Below are 16109 nucleotides of genomic sequence, written 5' to 3'. Positions count from 1 at the left end.
TTATATGGTTTTGTTGTGTGACTCCTTTTATTTTATTTTTTTAATGATATTTATTAAAGTTTCAAAAAAGGTTACAAAAATAAGAAAAAGAGAAAAAAAGAAAAGAAAAAAATACAAAATACAGAAAAATAAAAACACTTAAAAACAAATCAATCTTTCCATGTCTTGTCTTTCATTTGCTTGTTTCCCTGACCTCCTGACACCTCCCTTTTTTGTATTCCAGTTCAGTTAGTTAATTCAGCAAATCCTTTCCCTCTTTGCTTTTATCCTAATCCTTTAACTTAATATATTGTAACTTTGGATTCTCACCTGTTCACAAACCATTTTTACACACTCCTTTATAACATTGCTGCTAAAACCACTTAACTTCATTCTGACATCATTCTAACATTCATTAATTTTGCAGTATTTCTGTAAATAGTCTTTAAATTTCTTCCAATCTTATTCCACCGACTCTTCTCCCTGGTCTCGGATTCTGCCAGTCATTTCCGCCAGTTCCATATAGTCCATCACCTTCATTTGCCATTCTTCCAGAGTGGGTAAATCTTGTGTCTTCCAGTACTTTGCAATAAGTATTCTTGCTGCTGTTGTAGCATACATAAAGAAAGGTTTATCCTTCTTTGGCACCAATTGGCCAACCATGCCCAGGAGAAAGGCCTCTAGTTTCTTCAGAAAGGTATATTTAAATACCTTTTTCATTTCATTATAGATCATCTCCCAGAAAGCCTTGATCCTTGGGCACGTCCACCAAAGGTGAAAGAATGTGCCTTCAATTTCTTTACATTTCCAACATTTATTATCGGGCAAATGATAGATTTTTGCAAGCTTGACTGGTGTCATGTACCACCTGTATATCATTTTCATAATATTCTCTCTTAAGGCATTACATGCCGTAAACTTCATACCTGTGGTCCATTGTTGTGTGACTCCTTTTAAGGGTGTGGGTTTTTTTAAGCTTCTGGGCTCTCAGCACCTACTGGAATTTATTAAAATGTCCCTTTTGGCTCCCTGTAGTTCATCCGCTCAGCTGCGTTTGCTGGAGTTACCATAGGAACAAGATGTTTTTCATGGGTGTTCCAGTAAGATCTGGCAAACTACAAAAAGTCGCAGGAGTAATTTTAATTTGTTTAAGTTGTTTACTTCAATACTGTCACTCCTTTTCACTCTACCAGACAGGTTTATGAGCCCTCCATCCCACACAAATGGGATGGAGGGCTCATATGCCCCGCCCCCAATTCTTTAGGCTGCAGCAGCCTCATTCTTCCATCATTGCCTGCCTTTTCTTGTTGCACCAAGGAAGAGGCGTCACCATTTCTTGCCTACCTCCTCTCCTTGGAGTCAACATGTCTTCTTGCTAGTGGTTTCTAGTTAGAACCCTTTGCTCACTTCTAACTGGACACTACTGGTAGAAGCTGTTCTGATTTCTGGCCTTAAGGAGGGCCTTAAGATACAATCTGGCCCAGAGGAGATGAAATAATTTGGTGCATGCCTCATGGGTTTCTCTGGGTGCCTTGGGGCTTGTGAACAGGCTCCAACTCTGCAAAGAAGCCCTGTGACACAACTGCATTTATTTTGATCTGACAAAGAGAGTCTCACAACTCAGCCTGAAACAGCTTTCTACCATCAACAACAGACAGCATGACAGAGAAGCAAACACAGGAACTAGAAGCTGCAACACACCAGGATGCCAGCTCAGGCCACATTCATGCCATACATTTAAAACACTACGCTAGCACTTTAAACAGCCATGGCTTCCCCCAAAGAATCCTGGGAGCTGTAGTTTATTAAGGGTGCTGAGAGTTGTTAGAAGACCCCCATTCCCTTGCCAGATCTACAATTCTCAGTTTCTGGTGGAGAACAATAGCTTATTAAACCACACTGAAAATTGTTTACTGACCACCTTTGCATGGTTAATTGATAAACTGCAACTGGTTCACTGAGGCACGGCATTGGGGGAAAGAAGACATATGGAAAGCCCAAACCCACCTTGTCCATTATCCGTATGTCTTTAAGAGATAATATACAAGGTTTGATTGGGTTTTTTTTAATAAAAAAATTCTGTCCCTCTTGTTTTTAATTGTTTGTATTTTACATGTAAGCCACCCTGAGTCCCTGTCAGGGAAAAAAGGTGGGGTAGAATTTTATTGTTGATGATGGTGGTGTTGAGGAGCAGCAAAACATGGTGGGCAGCACAGGCAGTTTCTGGGCCACCTCACTTGGAATGTCTCACTGTGAGGAAGGACCCAATTGGCTCCTCCTCCTCCTCAGAATGAGACAGGTAGAAGAAGGAGCAGCAGAGAAGCCTCCAACTAGTCATCTGCCTCATCATTGGACAGCTCACTTGCCTGGTCTTCCGTTGGTAGGTGCCATAGGCTGCCCATTAAAATCTATCTATCTATCTATCTATCTATCTATCTATCTATCTATCTATCTATCTGCAAAGCACCATTCTCAGGGATTTCAGAAGTAATCTACCCAGCTTCTACTCATATTGATCCGGTGCCGAACTCCAACGTATAGTTAGCAGAGTAAAAAACTTAAAACACGATGCAGGATTCCCAATAAATAGACCAGACACAATTAATATTTCATCCAGCAGAGCTTTACTGCTACTGAAGGCAAATGTGCATAATGGTCACAAATCCAATACATCCAGGATTGGTACTGTCCATAAGAAATCCAGTTGCAGCAGACTTAAACTTACAATAACTTTTAATAAGACAAAACCTTAACACTATATACAGAACACCACACCAGAAGAGAGATAGAAAGTGAAACCCAGGCTCCTTCTGGCCTTACTTTTATAGCATGACCTTGACAGAAGAGATAACACAACCAGTTTAAGCCAGCTGTACTCAGCTTCTCTGAAGGAATAAGTCAAACATCATGAACTTTCTGCTTGTTTCTTTCACACAGAGAAGCTTCCAGAACCCTCTTGAATTAATTAGAATAGGAAAGATATCTGCATGTCAGATCAATGCTTTCTGCACTAAGAAATGCAAACTGACACTTAAGGCATGATAACATATCTATCTCTAAATCACTGTAAGTGTATCAATATATATTTAAGTGTGTGTATAAGAGAGAGTGAGAGTTTGAGGGGGGGAAGACATAGGGTATGTAAGACTATGTAGCTAAATGTTTAGACTTCTACCTTCCTCAGGGATACAGTTGGGATTTCAAATGAACACCATTAGCCTGGATGACAGTTTTAAGAACACTCGGGATGGAATAATTCTAAGGAGTGTGTCATACACAATACATTGTTGTTGTTTTTAATTTAAGAAAAGGAAAAGGCTACATGGGAAACAAGCATTGTATTCTAGATGGAAACCATTGTTGATTATTTGTGTCTTAAGATGATTGATTCAGAAATCCTCTTTCTTACAATGGTGGATTTGATGGTTGCCCCATAGGAAAAAATATGTATTTTATATCTATTTATTACATTTCTTCAGGGAGCTCAAGGTGGCGTACATAGATCTCCTCTTTTATCCTCACAACAACTTTGTGAGGTAGGTTAGGCTGAGAGTGAGTGATTGGCCCAAAGTCACCCAGTGGCTGGGTGGAGATTTGAACCCTGGCATCCTAGGTTCCAGTATGACACTAACCACTACACCATGCTAGCCCTTTAGCAAGATTCCCATTCATGGCTCGGAATGAAGGGCTGAATGTTTAATTAAACATTGCAACTTGCTTTATACCATATCAGACCATTGATCCATCTACCAACTTTCCCGTTGCTCATCTTTATGCAGAAATGTTTCTACGATACCTCCAGTCCAGAAAGGGTGAGGGCCATCAGAATTAAAATGCTTTGTAACAGGTTGCACAACTTTCTTGGTCCAGGTTACTGATCTATTTATTTTGATGTCTTTAGCGTTTTTCAATGTCATCACCATTTTTCGTCTACAATGGGATCTTATTCCCCACAGCGCTGTCCTCAGCAGAATCGCTCACCTATCTGGAAAAAGAATTTCGCTTCTTAGATGACGATCTACTGAGTGTCTCTTACCCCAAGTCAGGTAGGAAAGACAGTGTGTGGAATGAGAGCTGCAGAACATAAACAGGGAAAGGTCATTTGAATTGGCATTGGCAAATCATTTATCTTGTTTATTTATTAAATGCCCATCCTGCTCTTCTTCCCATAGGAGCCCAGGGCAGCAAGCACTAAAATGTTAAAGCAATGATATTAAAATAATAAGATTTTTTTTTTAATAATGCACATGAAAATACCTGACAATTCAAAAACATTTAAAACGGTCACATCCCCTCACCACTAATAATTTCATATTGCCAGGAGGTTTGCTTTGGTTGTCAAAGTAGTTGTAAGGTGTGCATTGCAGAACCAAAAGGCCTGTGGGAGAAGAGGTAGCCCTATGATTGCTATACTCCCTCCTAGGTAGCCATTGGATGGCAGAGATCTTGTCAGCGATCCAGCAAGAATGGGACCCCTCGTGGGTTTGCAGTGAGAAAATAACCTGGATCGAGACTTTTGATGGCATGAAGACTGCCTTGAAATATCCTCCACCCAGAATCTTGGCTTCTCACCTTCCAATAAACCTTTTCCCTAAGACCTTTCTCGAGTCCAAGGCCAAGGTAAGAGAGGAACAATTCACACACAAAAGCCTGATCATGTCTGTCTGCAGTAAAGATACTGGGAATTCCGTACTGTCGATACAGTATATGGCACAGCCCATTTCCAGGAAGGTGCCACGAGGGTTGTTTGTAGTAGTAGCAGTAATAGTACAAGCTTAGAGATCACTATAGGAAAGACTCTTTAACCATCATCTTAATTCTAGAATGGCGCTGTGGGTTAAGCCACAGAGCCTAGGACTTGCCGATCAGAAGGTCGGTGGTTCGAACCCCCACGACGGAGTGAGCTCCCATTGCTCGGTCCCTGCTTCTGCCAACCTAGCAGTTCAAAAGCATGTCAAAGTGCAAGTAGATAAATAGGTACCACTCCGGTGGGAAGGTAAACGGCGTTTTCATATGCTGCTCTGGTTCGCCAGAAGCGGCTTAGTCATGCTGGCCACATGACCCGGAAGCTGTATGCCGGCTTCCTCGGCCAATAAAGCGAGATGAGCGCCGCAACCAAAGAGACAGTCACGACTGCACCTAATGGTCAGGGGTCCCTTTACCTTTACCTATGAATAGGTAATGTTCAGTCCATGACCTCAGCAGAGGACTGCTGTGGCCCCAGTTTGCTAGGCTGCCCCCAAAGCTCTCTCTGTAGCTGGAAGTTGCAATGAAACGTCTCACTTTCAAAATTAGGCAAAATGTCAGAGCAGTGGCGTAGCGTGGGTTGTCAGAACCCGGGGCAAGGCAAGTAACCCGTGGATTTGCGCCCCCTAACCCGTGGATTTGCGCCCCCTAACCCTAACCCCCAGAAGTTGCGCCCGGTGCGGCCGGCCCCCCCTGCACCCCCCACGCTACGCCACTGTGTCAGAGTTCAAACTGTGTTTTCAGCTTTCGCTTCTGAGGGCCAGACTAGCTGATGTGATGATTTGGCAAGTAGGAAGCCATGCAGGTGGGTTCTGAAGCCATATCTGTATGGTGAGTCAGGGACTGAATTTTTCAATCCATGCCACTGGCAATGTTCATGTATCTTTCCTTAATGGTGGGGATCTTCATGGAGAAATGAATTAAAGAAAGTGATTTTTTTAAAAACCTCACACCACTCCCATTTCCTCTGTCCCTTAAGGGGCCACCAGACACCTGCTCTTGAATAAATCTCAGACCAACAAGATATCACAGGTTTCTACTATTTACACCTACTTAAGGTTCAGGAAAACTTTTTAAGGACCTCTAAAAGTTAGCCCTTTTTGAAATTCAATTCTTTTTTAATTTTTCCCACCCCACCCCCAAAAGGTCCCTTAAAATTGAGGGGGCAATGTGAAAGGCAAAGTGTGACTTATGAGACTATAAATTCAGGGAAGGTTGCAAATAAAATTTAAGCAAGAAAATTCCCCTTCATTTTGCTTCCAGCTTTTCTCAGGGTCAAACTTCCTATTATAGTAATTGCATAGCTAATAGCTTGTTGTTGCTGTTTGGGGGAGGGGGTGATTTTCATTGGAACCATAGTATACAGAAAGGCAAAGTTTAACCTTTCCCTTCCTGGCTGTGATCCTGATGAAAACTGCCCATCCTCTATGGACTCAAGGCAAATCACCCAACACCTGCTGTTATTTTTTAAACCCCAGACATAGTTGCTAAGTGCAGGATTAAAGCAATTTTCAGAGCTACCTACATCTCAAAATCCTAAATCCTCAGAGATACAAAACTCTAAAATATAGGTGCTCTGAGGGAAAATCAGATATGATCTGGGATTAGGGATGGGAGAGATTCAGTGTGCATTGAAAGGCAAATCTACTGACAGTGATCCTTCTAAATTTGTACCTCCTAGTTATTCTCAATGCCCACCAGGTAATTTGTACAAAGATGAACATAAAAATGCATATTATTATGGGCCACCCCAGTCTCTGCCAAGTGGTGCACAGGATTTCAGGGGTCTTGGCACTTAACCAGGGTTGTGTTTTCTTTGGAAATGTGGCACAATGGAGGCTGTGCTCCATTTCCATATTTCTTAAAGACACTCATCTCTGCTATGCCTCGATTTCCCAATTGAAGCAACCCTGCCAGAGAGCCTGGAACCCTCTGGGATCTTGCTACTGCTCAGCAGACTGGAGTGGCATGCAACCTTTGTAACAATACGACTATTTGATATGATTTATTTCCATGCTGCTTTTCATTCAAATGAATCTCAAAGCGGCTTACAAACAATAAATAACTATCACATAATAAAACTACAATAAATATTTAATTTCCTGACTCCCAACTTGGCCACCACATTCTACCCAACGTTAGAGCTTGTCCTGCTGCTCCTCCCTTAAAATGTGCCTGCTGCCTCTCTTCCAGGTTATTTACACCCTACGTAACCCCAAGGATGTGCTGGTATTGTTCCACTACTGCTATAAAAAATGGAAGGATCCTGGAAGTCTGGATGAGTTCTTGGAGGAGTTCTTAGATGGGAACGGTATGGAAAGAGCCAAATCAGCTCACCCAGGGCCGTCTTTAGCATATGCGTGGCTGGGGTGCAAAGATCCACCCAGCACCCCCAAATTTAGTTAATTTCGCATGCATGGCACCATTGAGAATGGCAAGCGCCCTCGTTGAGTCTGACAAGCGCCGCCGTGGTGATTGACAAGCTGGCTCGGCGCTTCTTTGGTAAATGAGCGCACAAAGTCAAAAGTCCTTTAGTGAAACAGCAGGTATACATTTCGGTAATACCTAGGTATATATGTATTTTGTTTTTCTAGCTTGATCAAAATTATGTATTATTTCATAACAGGTAGATAGTTAAGAACTTAGGCTGCTTCAGCAGCGGGCGCCTGGCACCCCCCAGAATTTGGCGCCTGGGTGCCTCTTGCACCCCTGGGTAAAGACGGCCCTGGGCTCATTCCCATCTGTTGCAGCCCAAATGTCTGCTCCATGGCACCACGAAGGCTCTCTTTTTAACCACTGCTAGGGCCCTATCATAGAACTGTAATTCCAGCAGGGATAAATTAGAAGGAAGGTGGGAGGTGTCATGATAGTTAAACTCATTTCCTTTTAACATTAATAACGTCCTTAAATAGTGAATGGCCTGAATGTGTGGGGTGGGGATATAGTGGGGTCTCAAATTCAGTGTTTTGGGGCAATATTATAAGGAATGTGTGAGACTGGAGTTGTTACTGGACTACAAATGCCATCATCCCTGACCACAGGCTATACTGCTGGGTGTCAGGGACTGGGCAGAGGAGGAATGGTGGAGACCGCCTCTGCATCCTGACCCTTCCAGGGAGGAGGAAGAGGAAGACAGTCTAGATTTACAAAAGGGGTTTGAGGGAGGTAGCTGCTCAGAGGAAGATGAGGGGTAAAACTTGAAAATCATGGGATAGCCGGGACAACACCCGGCTGACACGTTGCCATTAGAAAGCACCCCAGACCCACCATCTCCCAGAACCCGGCGAGCCTTGAAAGTAGGAGAGCAAAGAGCTCAAAGACAGAGGGCGCTTAGCAGCACCCATAGAAGTGACGAATGAGGAAGTGGGAGGGACGGAGGGGGTGGAGATTCACTTGGAACAATGCCATTATCCAAGAGGCTGGGTTCTATAGCCTCTCTCTGTAAAGATTGAAATGAAAAAGGTCAGTAAGAAACTTTTCCTTGTCTGTATACTTTCCTGGGCAACCAGCTGGAAGCCACTGACAGCACCCTGACACTGGGGCTGATGGGAGGTGTGGTCCAAGAGAAGTGGTAAAGTTGCTGTCTCACCCCAAACTCCGTGTCATTATGTAGTCTAGTAACTAACTGGCAGTATTTGGATAGGATTCAGGAGTTTCCTGTTGCTATCCTGCTTTTGTTTGAGAAAAGCATTAGATGTTCCTTGCTACCTTCTTGGTTAGTCTGTTCTCCCCGAGTCTTCCTTGACACACCTCCCTACTGTTGATGCTTACTGGTGCCTCCGTTTTCCTCTTCCAGTGTCCCATGGCTCCTGGTTTGACCACGTGAAAGGCTGGCTGCAGATGAAGAAAAGGGAAAATTTCCTTTTCATCACGGTTGAAGAGTTGAAACAGGTGTGGTCCAACCTTAGCGCTCGTCCTGGAGTTGTCCACACTTCAGCTTGTCCCGTAGCTAGGAAGCATGGGTCCAGCCGGTTTTCTGCTTGTAACTCATACTTTCTAGGCATGAGTACAAGCCGTTTTGTATTTGCCCCATTGCTTTCCCCTGGAAAACCTGCTCTTTAGCGCCAAGTCTGAGCAAACGTCCATCTGGAGAAAAACCTGATTGATGTTTGCTCCAAGTCAGCTATAAACAGCGGGTTTTCCTGGGGGAAAGTGGCAGAAAAGCGGAAGTGTAGATGAGCCCATTGTTATATTCACACATCCATAGTTACCTCACCTTGTTTATTGCTTATCTATTTCATAAAATCTATATAGCACTTGATTAAAAAAAAAAAACCCTCAAAGAAGTTTACAAAAGGTTGCCACTATTTTCGTTTTTGTAAATTCTGGTACTGTTTGGTAGATACATTTAAACATGTACAGTATTCCTTTCTGCGTCTCTACATGATTAATAATAATAATAAATTTTTATTTAAACCCCACCCTCCCCAGCCAAGACCGGGCTCAGGGTAGTAAATAAACCTAACAGGAAAGTCACTTAATGGAAAAGAGCTTTATATCATGTGCAGAGTGCCCTTCCTTTGTCCCACATCAGACCAAGGATGCCATCAGATTAGCTATTTTGTATTTATTCCAATATCTCCTTTTACTTGTATTTTCTTCAACTTCTTACTTCAAAAAAAGACTTTTTTCTTTTAGGTGTCTGTGCACAGGGAAACAAATACTTGCATGCATGCCCACAACATGTGGAACCTCACACAAATTTATTATTTTGTGCAAATCTGATAGTTTAAAAAACTTGTATTCCTCTCCCCCCCATTATTTTTTTAAAGTGTGCACACAGATAAACAAATAGCCTATAATGGACCTCAGTTTTCCAGAACTTGTGAAGCACAAGGATATACTAATTGAGAAGGAATGTGGAGACACACAGCATGAAAACATTCCATCAAGCATCACCCACTAGTATAGACAGGAAGCAACAGGACGGATCAAAACTGCTCATATGTGGATGAAGGCAAACAAATTTGCACATGGACTCAATGACCCATGCATATATTAGTGCCCTAGTGTGGACACAACCAAGGTCTGCTGCTGTCTCAGATGCCCCTTCAGTGCTGAGCAGGCCAAGAGGCAGTCTGAGGCAAAAAGAGAGGCAATTTTTTGAGAACAGGATTCTACTCTGGCTTCTGCACCATGGTGGCTGAGAGGTCAATACACTCATGGCATCAGTATTGTGAAATGCACCCTACAAACTAGCAGTAATGCTCTCTGTGTGCCTCTTAATCAGCTTCACAGTCATTTGCTTTTCCCTTCTTGCAGGATCTTCGAGGGAGTGTGGAGAAGATCTGCCAGTTCCTTGGCAAGGAACTGAACAGCCAGCAAATTGACTCTGTGGCGGAAAACCCCTCCTTCCAGAAAGTGAAGAATGAGGCTATGCCTATCTCATCTCGGAAGCGAGGAAGTATTTTGATGCACAATAAACAGCCGCTTGTGCTGACAGGTAACAATATAGCTTATGGTGGAGTCCATGGATAAAGGCCATTAGGCAAAGGTGGGTGGGGCGGGGCGGGTGAGAGTCTTTCCCTGTGAAGTGCCATTGACCAATGGATAAAGTTAATCAGGAACTGAAGCCAGTGCTGAAATAATTCTGGCTGAACATCTTTGTGGTTACGAGTCCCTCTTGTGGTCTTTCAGGGCTCCCCGGGGATTGGAAGAACCACGTCACAGTGGCACAGAACGAACGCTTTGACCATTTTTATCCATCTCACATTAAGGGTGTGGGTGTGAGTTTCCCCTGGGACTGAAGAAGGACAAATGGTGGCTCCTGCTTGCTTTTTCGCATCCCCATACCCTTTTATCTCTCCTATGATGCATGTCCCTCCTACCAAACCACCAGGCTGTATTGCTACCGAATTACTATTTCTTCAGATGTGATCAGAAAAGGCTGGTCAGTAAATGGTATGGTTGTATTGTATTTTGTGTTTTCAAATATGGTATGCAAGAGGTAGGCAACCTGTGGCCATCCAGATGTTGTTGAACTGCAAGCCCATCACCCCCGACCATTGGCAATGATGGCTGGAGCTGATGGGAGCTGGAATCTATTACCATCTGGAGGGCTACAGGTTCCCCATCCCTGCTGTATGCTGTTTGTTTTTATTCTGTAATAAAATTGTATTGTATCTTATTGTATCCATAATTGTATTGATGCACAGCTAAATGCATTCAATTACCCATACCAATACAACATATGGTAATGCTGTCAGCTTGATGTTATGGATTTCAAAGTTATTTCCCAAACTGGCAGTCTCTCTCTCGCTCTCTCTCTCCCCCCCCCCCCCCATTACAGAGCCTGTTCTGGCAGCTTTTTCCTTGTGATTGAAGCAATATCCTCTCATGCCAAAGAAACTCCTCCAGGGGGTGGGAGTTTCCTGGTAGTGAGTGATTCAATCATTAGGGTTTGGAATGGGTGTGTGGACTTCATGGTGAGTTGCCTACAAAAGTTGAGAATGTGACACATCATCTAGATAGCTTGCTTGTTAATGATGGGGAAGTGTCAGTGGTTCAATAACCTGTGGAAGTGTAGACACGCAGTTCTGGAAGCAACATTTCAGGTGTTAGGTAGAGGCTTGAAAACCAGAATCTTCAAAGTTGCTTTCTCAGAACTGCTACCAGATCCACATGCAAGGCCAATAAGACATGAAACGTTGAGGACTCTCAATGCATTGATGAGATGATGGGTGTCAGTAGGAGGAGTTTGATTTGTTAGGCATGGGGGAATTTGGGGTGTGTGTGTGACAAACTGGTCCTCTACAAAAAAGTGTCAGGCTTGAGGTCAACCAAATGTTGGTGTTTAAAATCAGAACACACTGAGAGGGATGCAGAGGAGGTCAGGGAAACTGTCAGCTAGTTAGCTTAACATCTGTTCTGGAAAAACTGGTGGAGAACATTATTAAAGATGAAATTGTGAAGCATCTAGGAAAGAAGACATGCTGAAGGAGAACCAGCATGGCGTCTGTGAAAGTAATTCCTGTCTAATCAACATTTGAAGTTCATAGAGGAGGTCCATAACTATGTTCATAGAGAGGGTCCATAACTATATGGGGGGGGGTGATCTAGTACAGAGTGTGTATTTAGACTTTCAAAAAGCCTTTGGCACTGTCCCACACCAAAAAAAAACAGAGTAAGCTTAGCAGTTATTAGATAAGAAACATATTATTTCATGGATCTGTAACTGGTTAAGAACAGGAAACAGTTCTCACAATGGATGGATGTAAGAAGGGGTGTCTCCAATGATCTGTACTGGTGCCAGTGTTTTTAACTTGTTCATAATAGAGTTGGGAGTGACAGTGAAGTGGTCAAGCGATGAAACTAAAATATTCAGTATTTCAAAAGAAAGAAGGGATTGTGAAGAGGTCCAAAAGAATTGCTCCAAACTGGGTGAATGGGCCTTAAAATGGAAAATATTGTTCTATGTAAGTGTATGTACATTGAAGCAAGAAATCCTAACTTTATATAGTGGATCACTCAATGAAGACATTGACCCATTGTACAGTAGCTGTGAAAAAAGGTGAAATTCATGTTAGGAAAGAGATTGAAAATAAAACTGCCAATAGTCTGATGCTAGTCTACGGTGTGATCACATACTTTGAATACTGTGTTTTGGTATTGTTGCTGCACCTCGGAAAGGATATTGTGTAGATCTGGAAAAGGTGCAGAAAAATGCAAACAAAATGATCAAGGGGCTGGAGCTCTGAGGAAAATATTGCTGTCGTGGGGACTTTTCAGGTTAGGAAAAAGCAAGTAAGGGGAGACATGATGGGGAACAATAAAATTGTGCACGGGGTAGAGAAAGTGGAGAAAGAAAAATGTTTCTCCCTTGTGCATAAACCTAAGAACCTGCAGTCTTCCAAGGAAGCTAAGGGCTCGTCCAGATTTCTGCTTCTTATATTCTTTTGCTGTGGCTGATGGAGAGTAAGTAAAGATTCCTACTAGAGTTCCGTGCAATGTGTAGGTGACTGCATATGAGACAAATTTCCTACACGGAAGAAAGTTATGGGTAAGGCCACTAAACCCATTGCCAAAATAGTTGAAATGCACTAGCTGCTCGTTCCACATGCTCACAGTTGATAGGCAACATCAAGACCCCTACTCTTGATTTTTCAGTTATTGACCTTTAAACCAGACTTGGATAGTCCTTCAAAGAGAGGATTCCTTGAATAGAACTGACTTTTGTAAAGAAACAACCCCTGCTTCTAGGTAGGATATGCTGCATGTGTCTTGGGTTTCATCACATCTGCACAGTGTTGCAACTCAAAGAGTATGTAGATAACAACCATACTATCACAGGAACATTAGTGGTTGCTTTCTTCTGATATTTTTCGGACCTAAACCGAGCCAGACCGGAAGATAAAATAGAAATTGAAAGAAATATAAGACAAAATAAGTTGCCAGAAATTCCATATGAAAAGTTGAATATTTTAAATGCACCAATTAATATAGCAGAAATGCCATTAAACAAGCAAAAACAGGAAAAGCACCAGGCCCAGATGGACTAACAGCAAAATACTACCAAAAAATTTAGAAAATTACTTAATTCACCCACTACAAAATGGAATGAGCAAAATATTAAAGATAGGGGAAATACCAAAGACATGGAAAGAGGCTTTTATTACTATAATTCCACAAGACAAAAGATAATAAGTGCTGGAAGTGTAAAGAAGTAGAAGGTACGTTTTACCATATGTGGTGGTTATAAACCTTACCATATGTAAGGTTATAAAAAGTTTTTGGGAAATGATTTATATTGAATTGAAAAAAAAAGTTTAAAATAACATTTGTTAAAAAGCCAGAAGCTTTCTTAATAGGTATAACTGGAATGGATATACCAAAAGTATACGAAATTTATTTATGTATGCAACAACAGCCCCCCGATATTGATAGCTCAACATTGGAAAGAAGTCCCAACTAAAGAAGACTGGCAACTTAAATTAATGGAATATGCTGAAATGGCTAAATTGACTGGAAGACTAAGAAATCAAGAAGACAACAAATATAAGAAAGAACGGAAAATGTTTATTGCATATTTACAAAAGCACTGTAAGGAAGTTAATACAATAGCAGGTCTTTAAAAACATTTGTAATATTAAGGAGAATGTTTAAAATGGGAAATTGTTAAGGATAAAGAAATTATAGACATGTATAATATATTATAAATGAACCAGGGGAGGAAATGGAGGGAAGTCAAGGGATCTGAATAATCTGAAAATATGGATTTAATATGGTATGAAAATGTTTTAGTTTCTATTTTTATTTTAATTATTTTTGTATGTTATGGTTTATATGATGATAATGTTTAAATGTGAAAATAATTTCAAAGAATTATAAAACAACAACAACAACAACATGGTTCCATCAACCTCTCCAGGGTTTCAGACAGGAATCTTTCATTGCCCTCCCTGCAGATTGAAACAGGGACCTTTTGCATGTAAGGCATGTAAGGCACTGAGCTATGGTCCTTCCCAACAGATCAGCCCGTGAATTCACAAGTATTGCTTCTAAAACATTTTACTTCCATGAAAATGCAAAACAGCCTAACAAGCTGCGCTGAAAGCATAAACAACAGACACATTGAGAAAAAACTGCTACGTGTCAATTGACATGAACACTCTTTTCTTCTGGAGGTTTTAGATACCAAGCTGGGTTTGGGGTGAGACATTTGGATAAAATTAAATACTTAGTAATGCTGTCCAATCTATGTTGTATTGCCCTTGTAGCACTGAAATGTCTGGTGAGGACTGGATGAGCTGTTGTGATGGCTGCTAATATTCAGTAGGCATCTATTGCAACAATCTTCAAATTAATACATTTGACAGCTCCCTAAGGTGCATCATGTACCCGGCAGAAGCATCATCTTGCTCTCTTAGCAAAAATTCCATGTTGCTTAAGGATCATAGAGCCAGCTATCTTCCCAAAGTGTCAGCAAGATCTTCCAGCACAGAATCACTACATAACCCCCCAAACCCCTCCTTTCACATGGATTTGGTGACAACAAAGCGCCTTTCTGTTGCGTCGGTGCAAACCTGCAGGCATAAAAATCCACTCCTGCTTTTTGGTCGCAGCTCCTTTCTAGATACAGTAGTATTCTATTCCTCACACCCTTGAACCCAGAAGAGGTAATTTCTGACCCCTGTTATTTCTTACAGTAGTCAAGGTGCTTTATTATTATTATTATTATTATTATTATTATTATTATTATTATTATTATTATCTCTTTGGCATTATGAATGGGCTATTAATAATGCTGCCACATATCCCAATTTTGTGCCTTCATTTTTATTTTTTATTTTTTTAATCCTAACCCAAAAGAAAGCTTTTATTTGGGTCGGCATTCTTTGAATATACCAGCAGGTTCAAATTATAACCCCAAGGACGTCAGCTAAAGGACTTGGTATCTATATGAGCTGTTCAAGCTCAGGAAGTGGTGGGTGATTTTTCACCTGAGATTCTTAAGTAGCTACTGAATGGCCACCTCTATTCTAGGCTATAGTAGTGCTGTAAAAGGGGGTTACCTTTGTGGTCCCCTTCAGCTCTGTGGTTCTGTTATTTTAACCCCCTGCTCTACTCAAGATCTGTGGTACAGGTGCAACTCCAATATCCCTGGACTGATGGCCACCCAGCTTCTGCATAAATGTCTGCAACACAGGACAACCCGCCATCTTCTGAGACAGCCTGTTCCACGGTTGGACAGCTCATGCCATTAGCAAGTTTCTCTTAATGGTTAAAGGGAATCTCCCTTCCTGCAATTTCCACCGATTGGATATACCTGTTAGGAGTCCAGGCTTGATAACACAGTAAACGTATGTAATTAAAAAGGAGAACTTATTGCAAAAACAAGCAATTAGCTCCGGATTGCTCTAGCCAAGCATCCGGATGTTAGGATATCCTGTTCCACCTTAAGTACAGGCATGACTATTGTGTGTCACATGCCTGTTTACACTCCAGCACAGCTTGCTGAGAATTTCCGTTTGTGTATAGCTTTCACTTTTAGCGTCTTGTTTGGGACACAAAGGAGATTGGACATGTTTTTCTTTTGTCCTGCTGTACGCTGAATAAACTGCTTGTAAATATGCTCACACAGCCGTCTCCTGCCACTTCTGTTGCGTAGCGTTTGCTCTGCTGAGTAGCGTGCTCTAGCTTCTGAAGCTTGAGTCGCTGATGCTGCACCAAGGACTGGAGATTGCCTGGCACACCGGCCGGTGGGCTGGGGCCAGCTGGGGGCCTGCCAATTGCTCCCGATTCCTTGGCTGCATCCCAACACTGGCACCATCCCTAAGTTGACCCTTCTGATGAGTTCTTCCTGTCAGTATTCTCAGCACGCAGTCAGAGGTAACTGGCCTCACTCCAGGCAATCGGCTGAGATACTTGTTGACCTTCCCGTCTGC

General features: G+C 42.1%; 2 protein-coding genes across 2 annotated transcripts in view; both read left to right on the top strand.

Annotated features, from left to right (window-relative positions):
- Nucleotides 1-2164: 2164 nt before the first annotated feature.
- LOC310710962 (sulfotransferase 2A1-like) lies at nt 2165-12286 on the top strand. Its single transcript, XM_083512337.1, has 7 exons — nt 2165-2359; nt 3881-4025; nt 4403-4599; nt 6919-7036; nt 8522-8616; nt 9988-10168; nt 10363-12286. The coding sequence occupies exons 1-7, from the start codon at nt 2180-2182 to the stop codon at nt 10470-10472; spliced, it is 1026 nt and encodes a 341-aa protein (XP_083368463.1). The 5' UTR covers nt 2165-2179; the 3' UTR covers nt 10473-12286.
- The window catches only part of LOC310710964 (alpha-tectorin-like), a 21184-nt gene continuing 15565 nt past the window's right edge, over nt 10491-16109 (top strand). Inside the window, exon 1 of the mRNA XM_083512347.1 lies at nt 10491-10626. The gene's annotated coding sequence lies outside the window, so the exon portion shown is untranslated. The remainder of the gene's footprint in view (nt 10627-16109) is intronic.

Source organism: Podarcis liolepis (genome assembly GCF_965112155.1).
Source record: "Podarcis liolepis genome assembly, chromosome: 7".
NCBI classification, from domain to species: Eukaryota; Metazoa; Chordata; class Lepidosauria; order Squamata; family Lacertidae; genus Podarcis; species Podarcis liolepis.
Note: the sequence above shows the minus strand (reverse complement) of the source record. Positions and strands in the feature narration are given on the sequence as shown.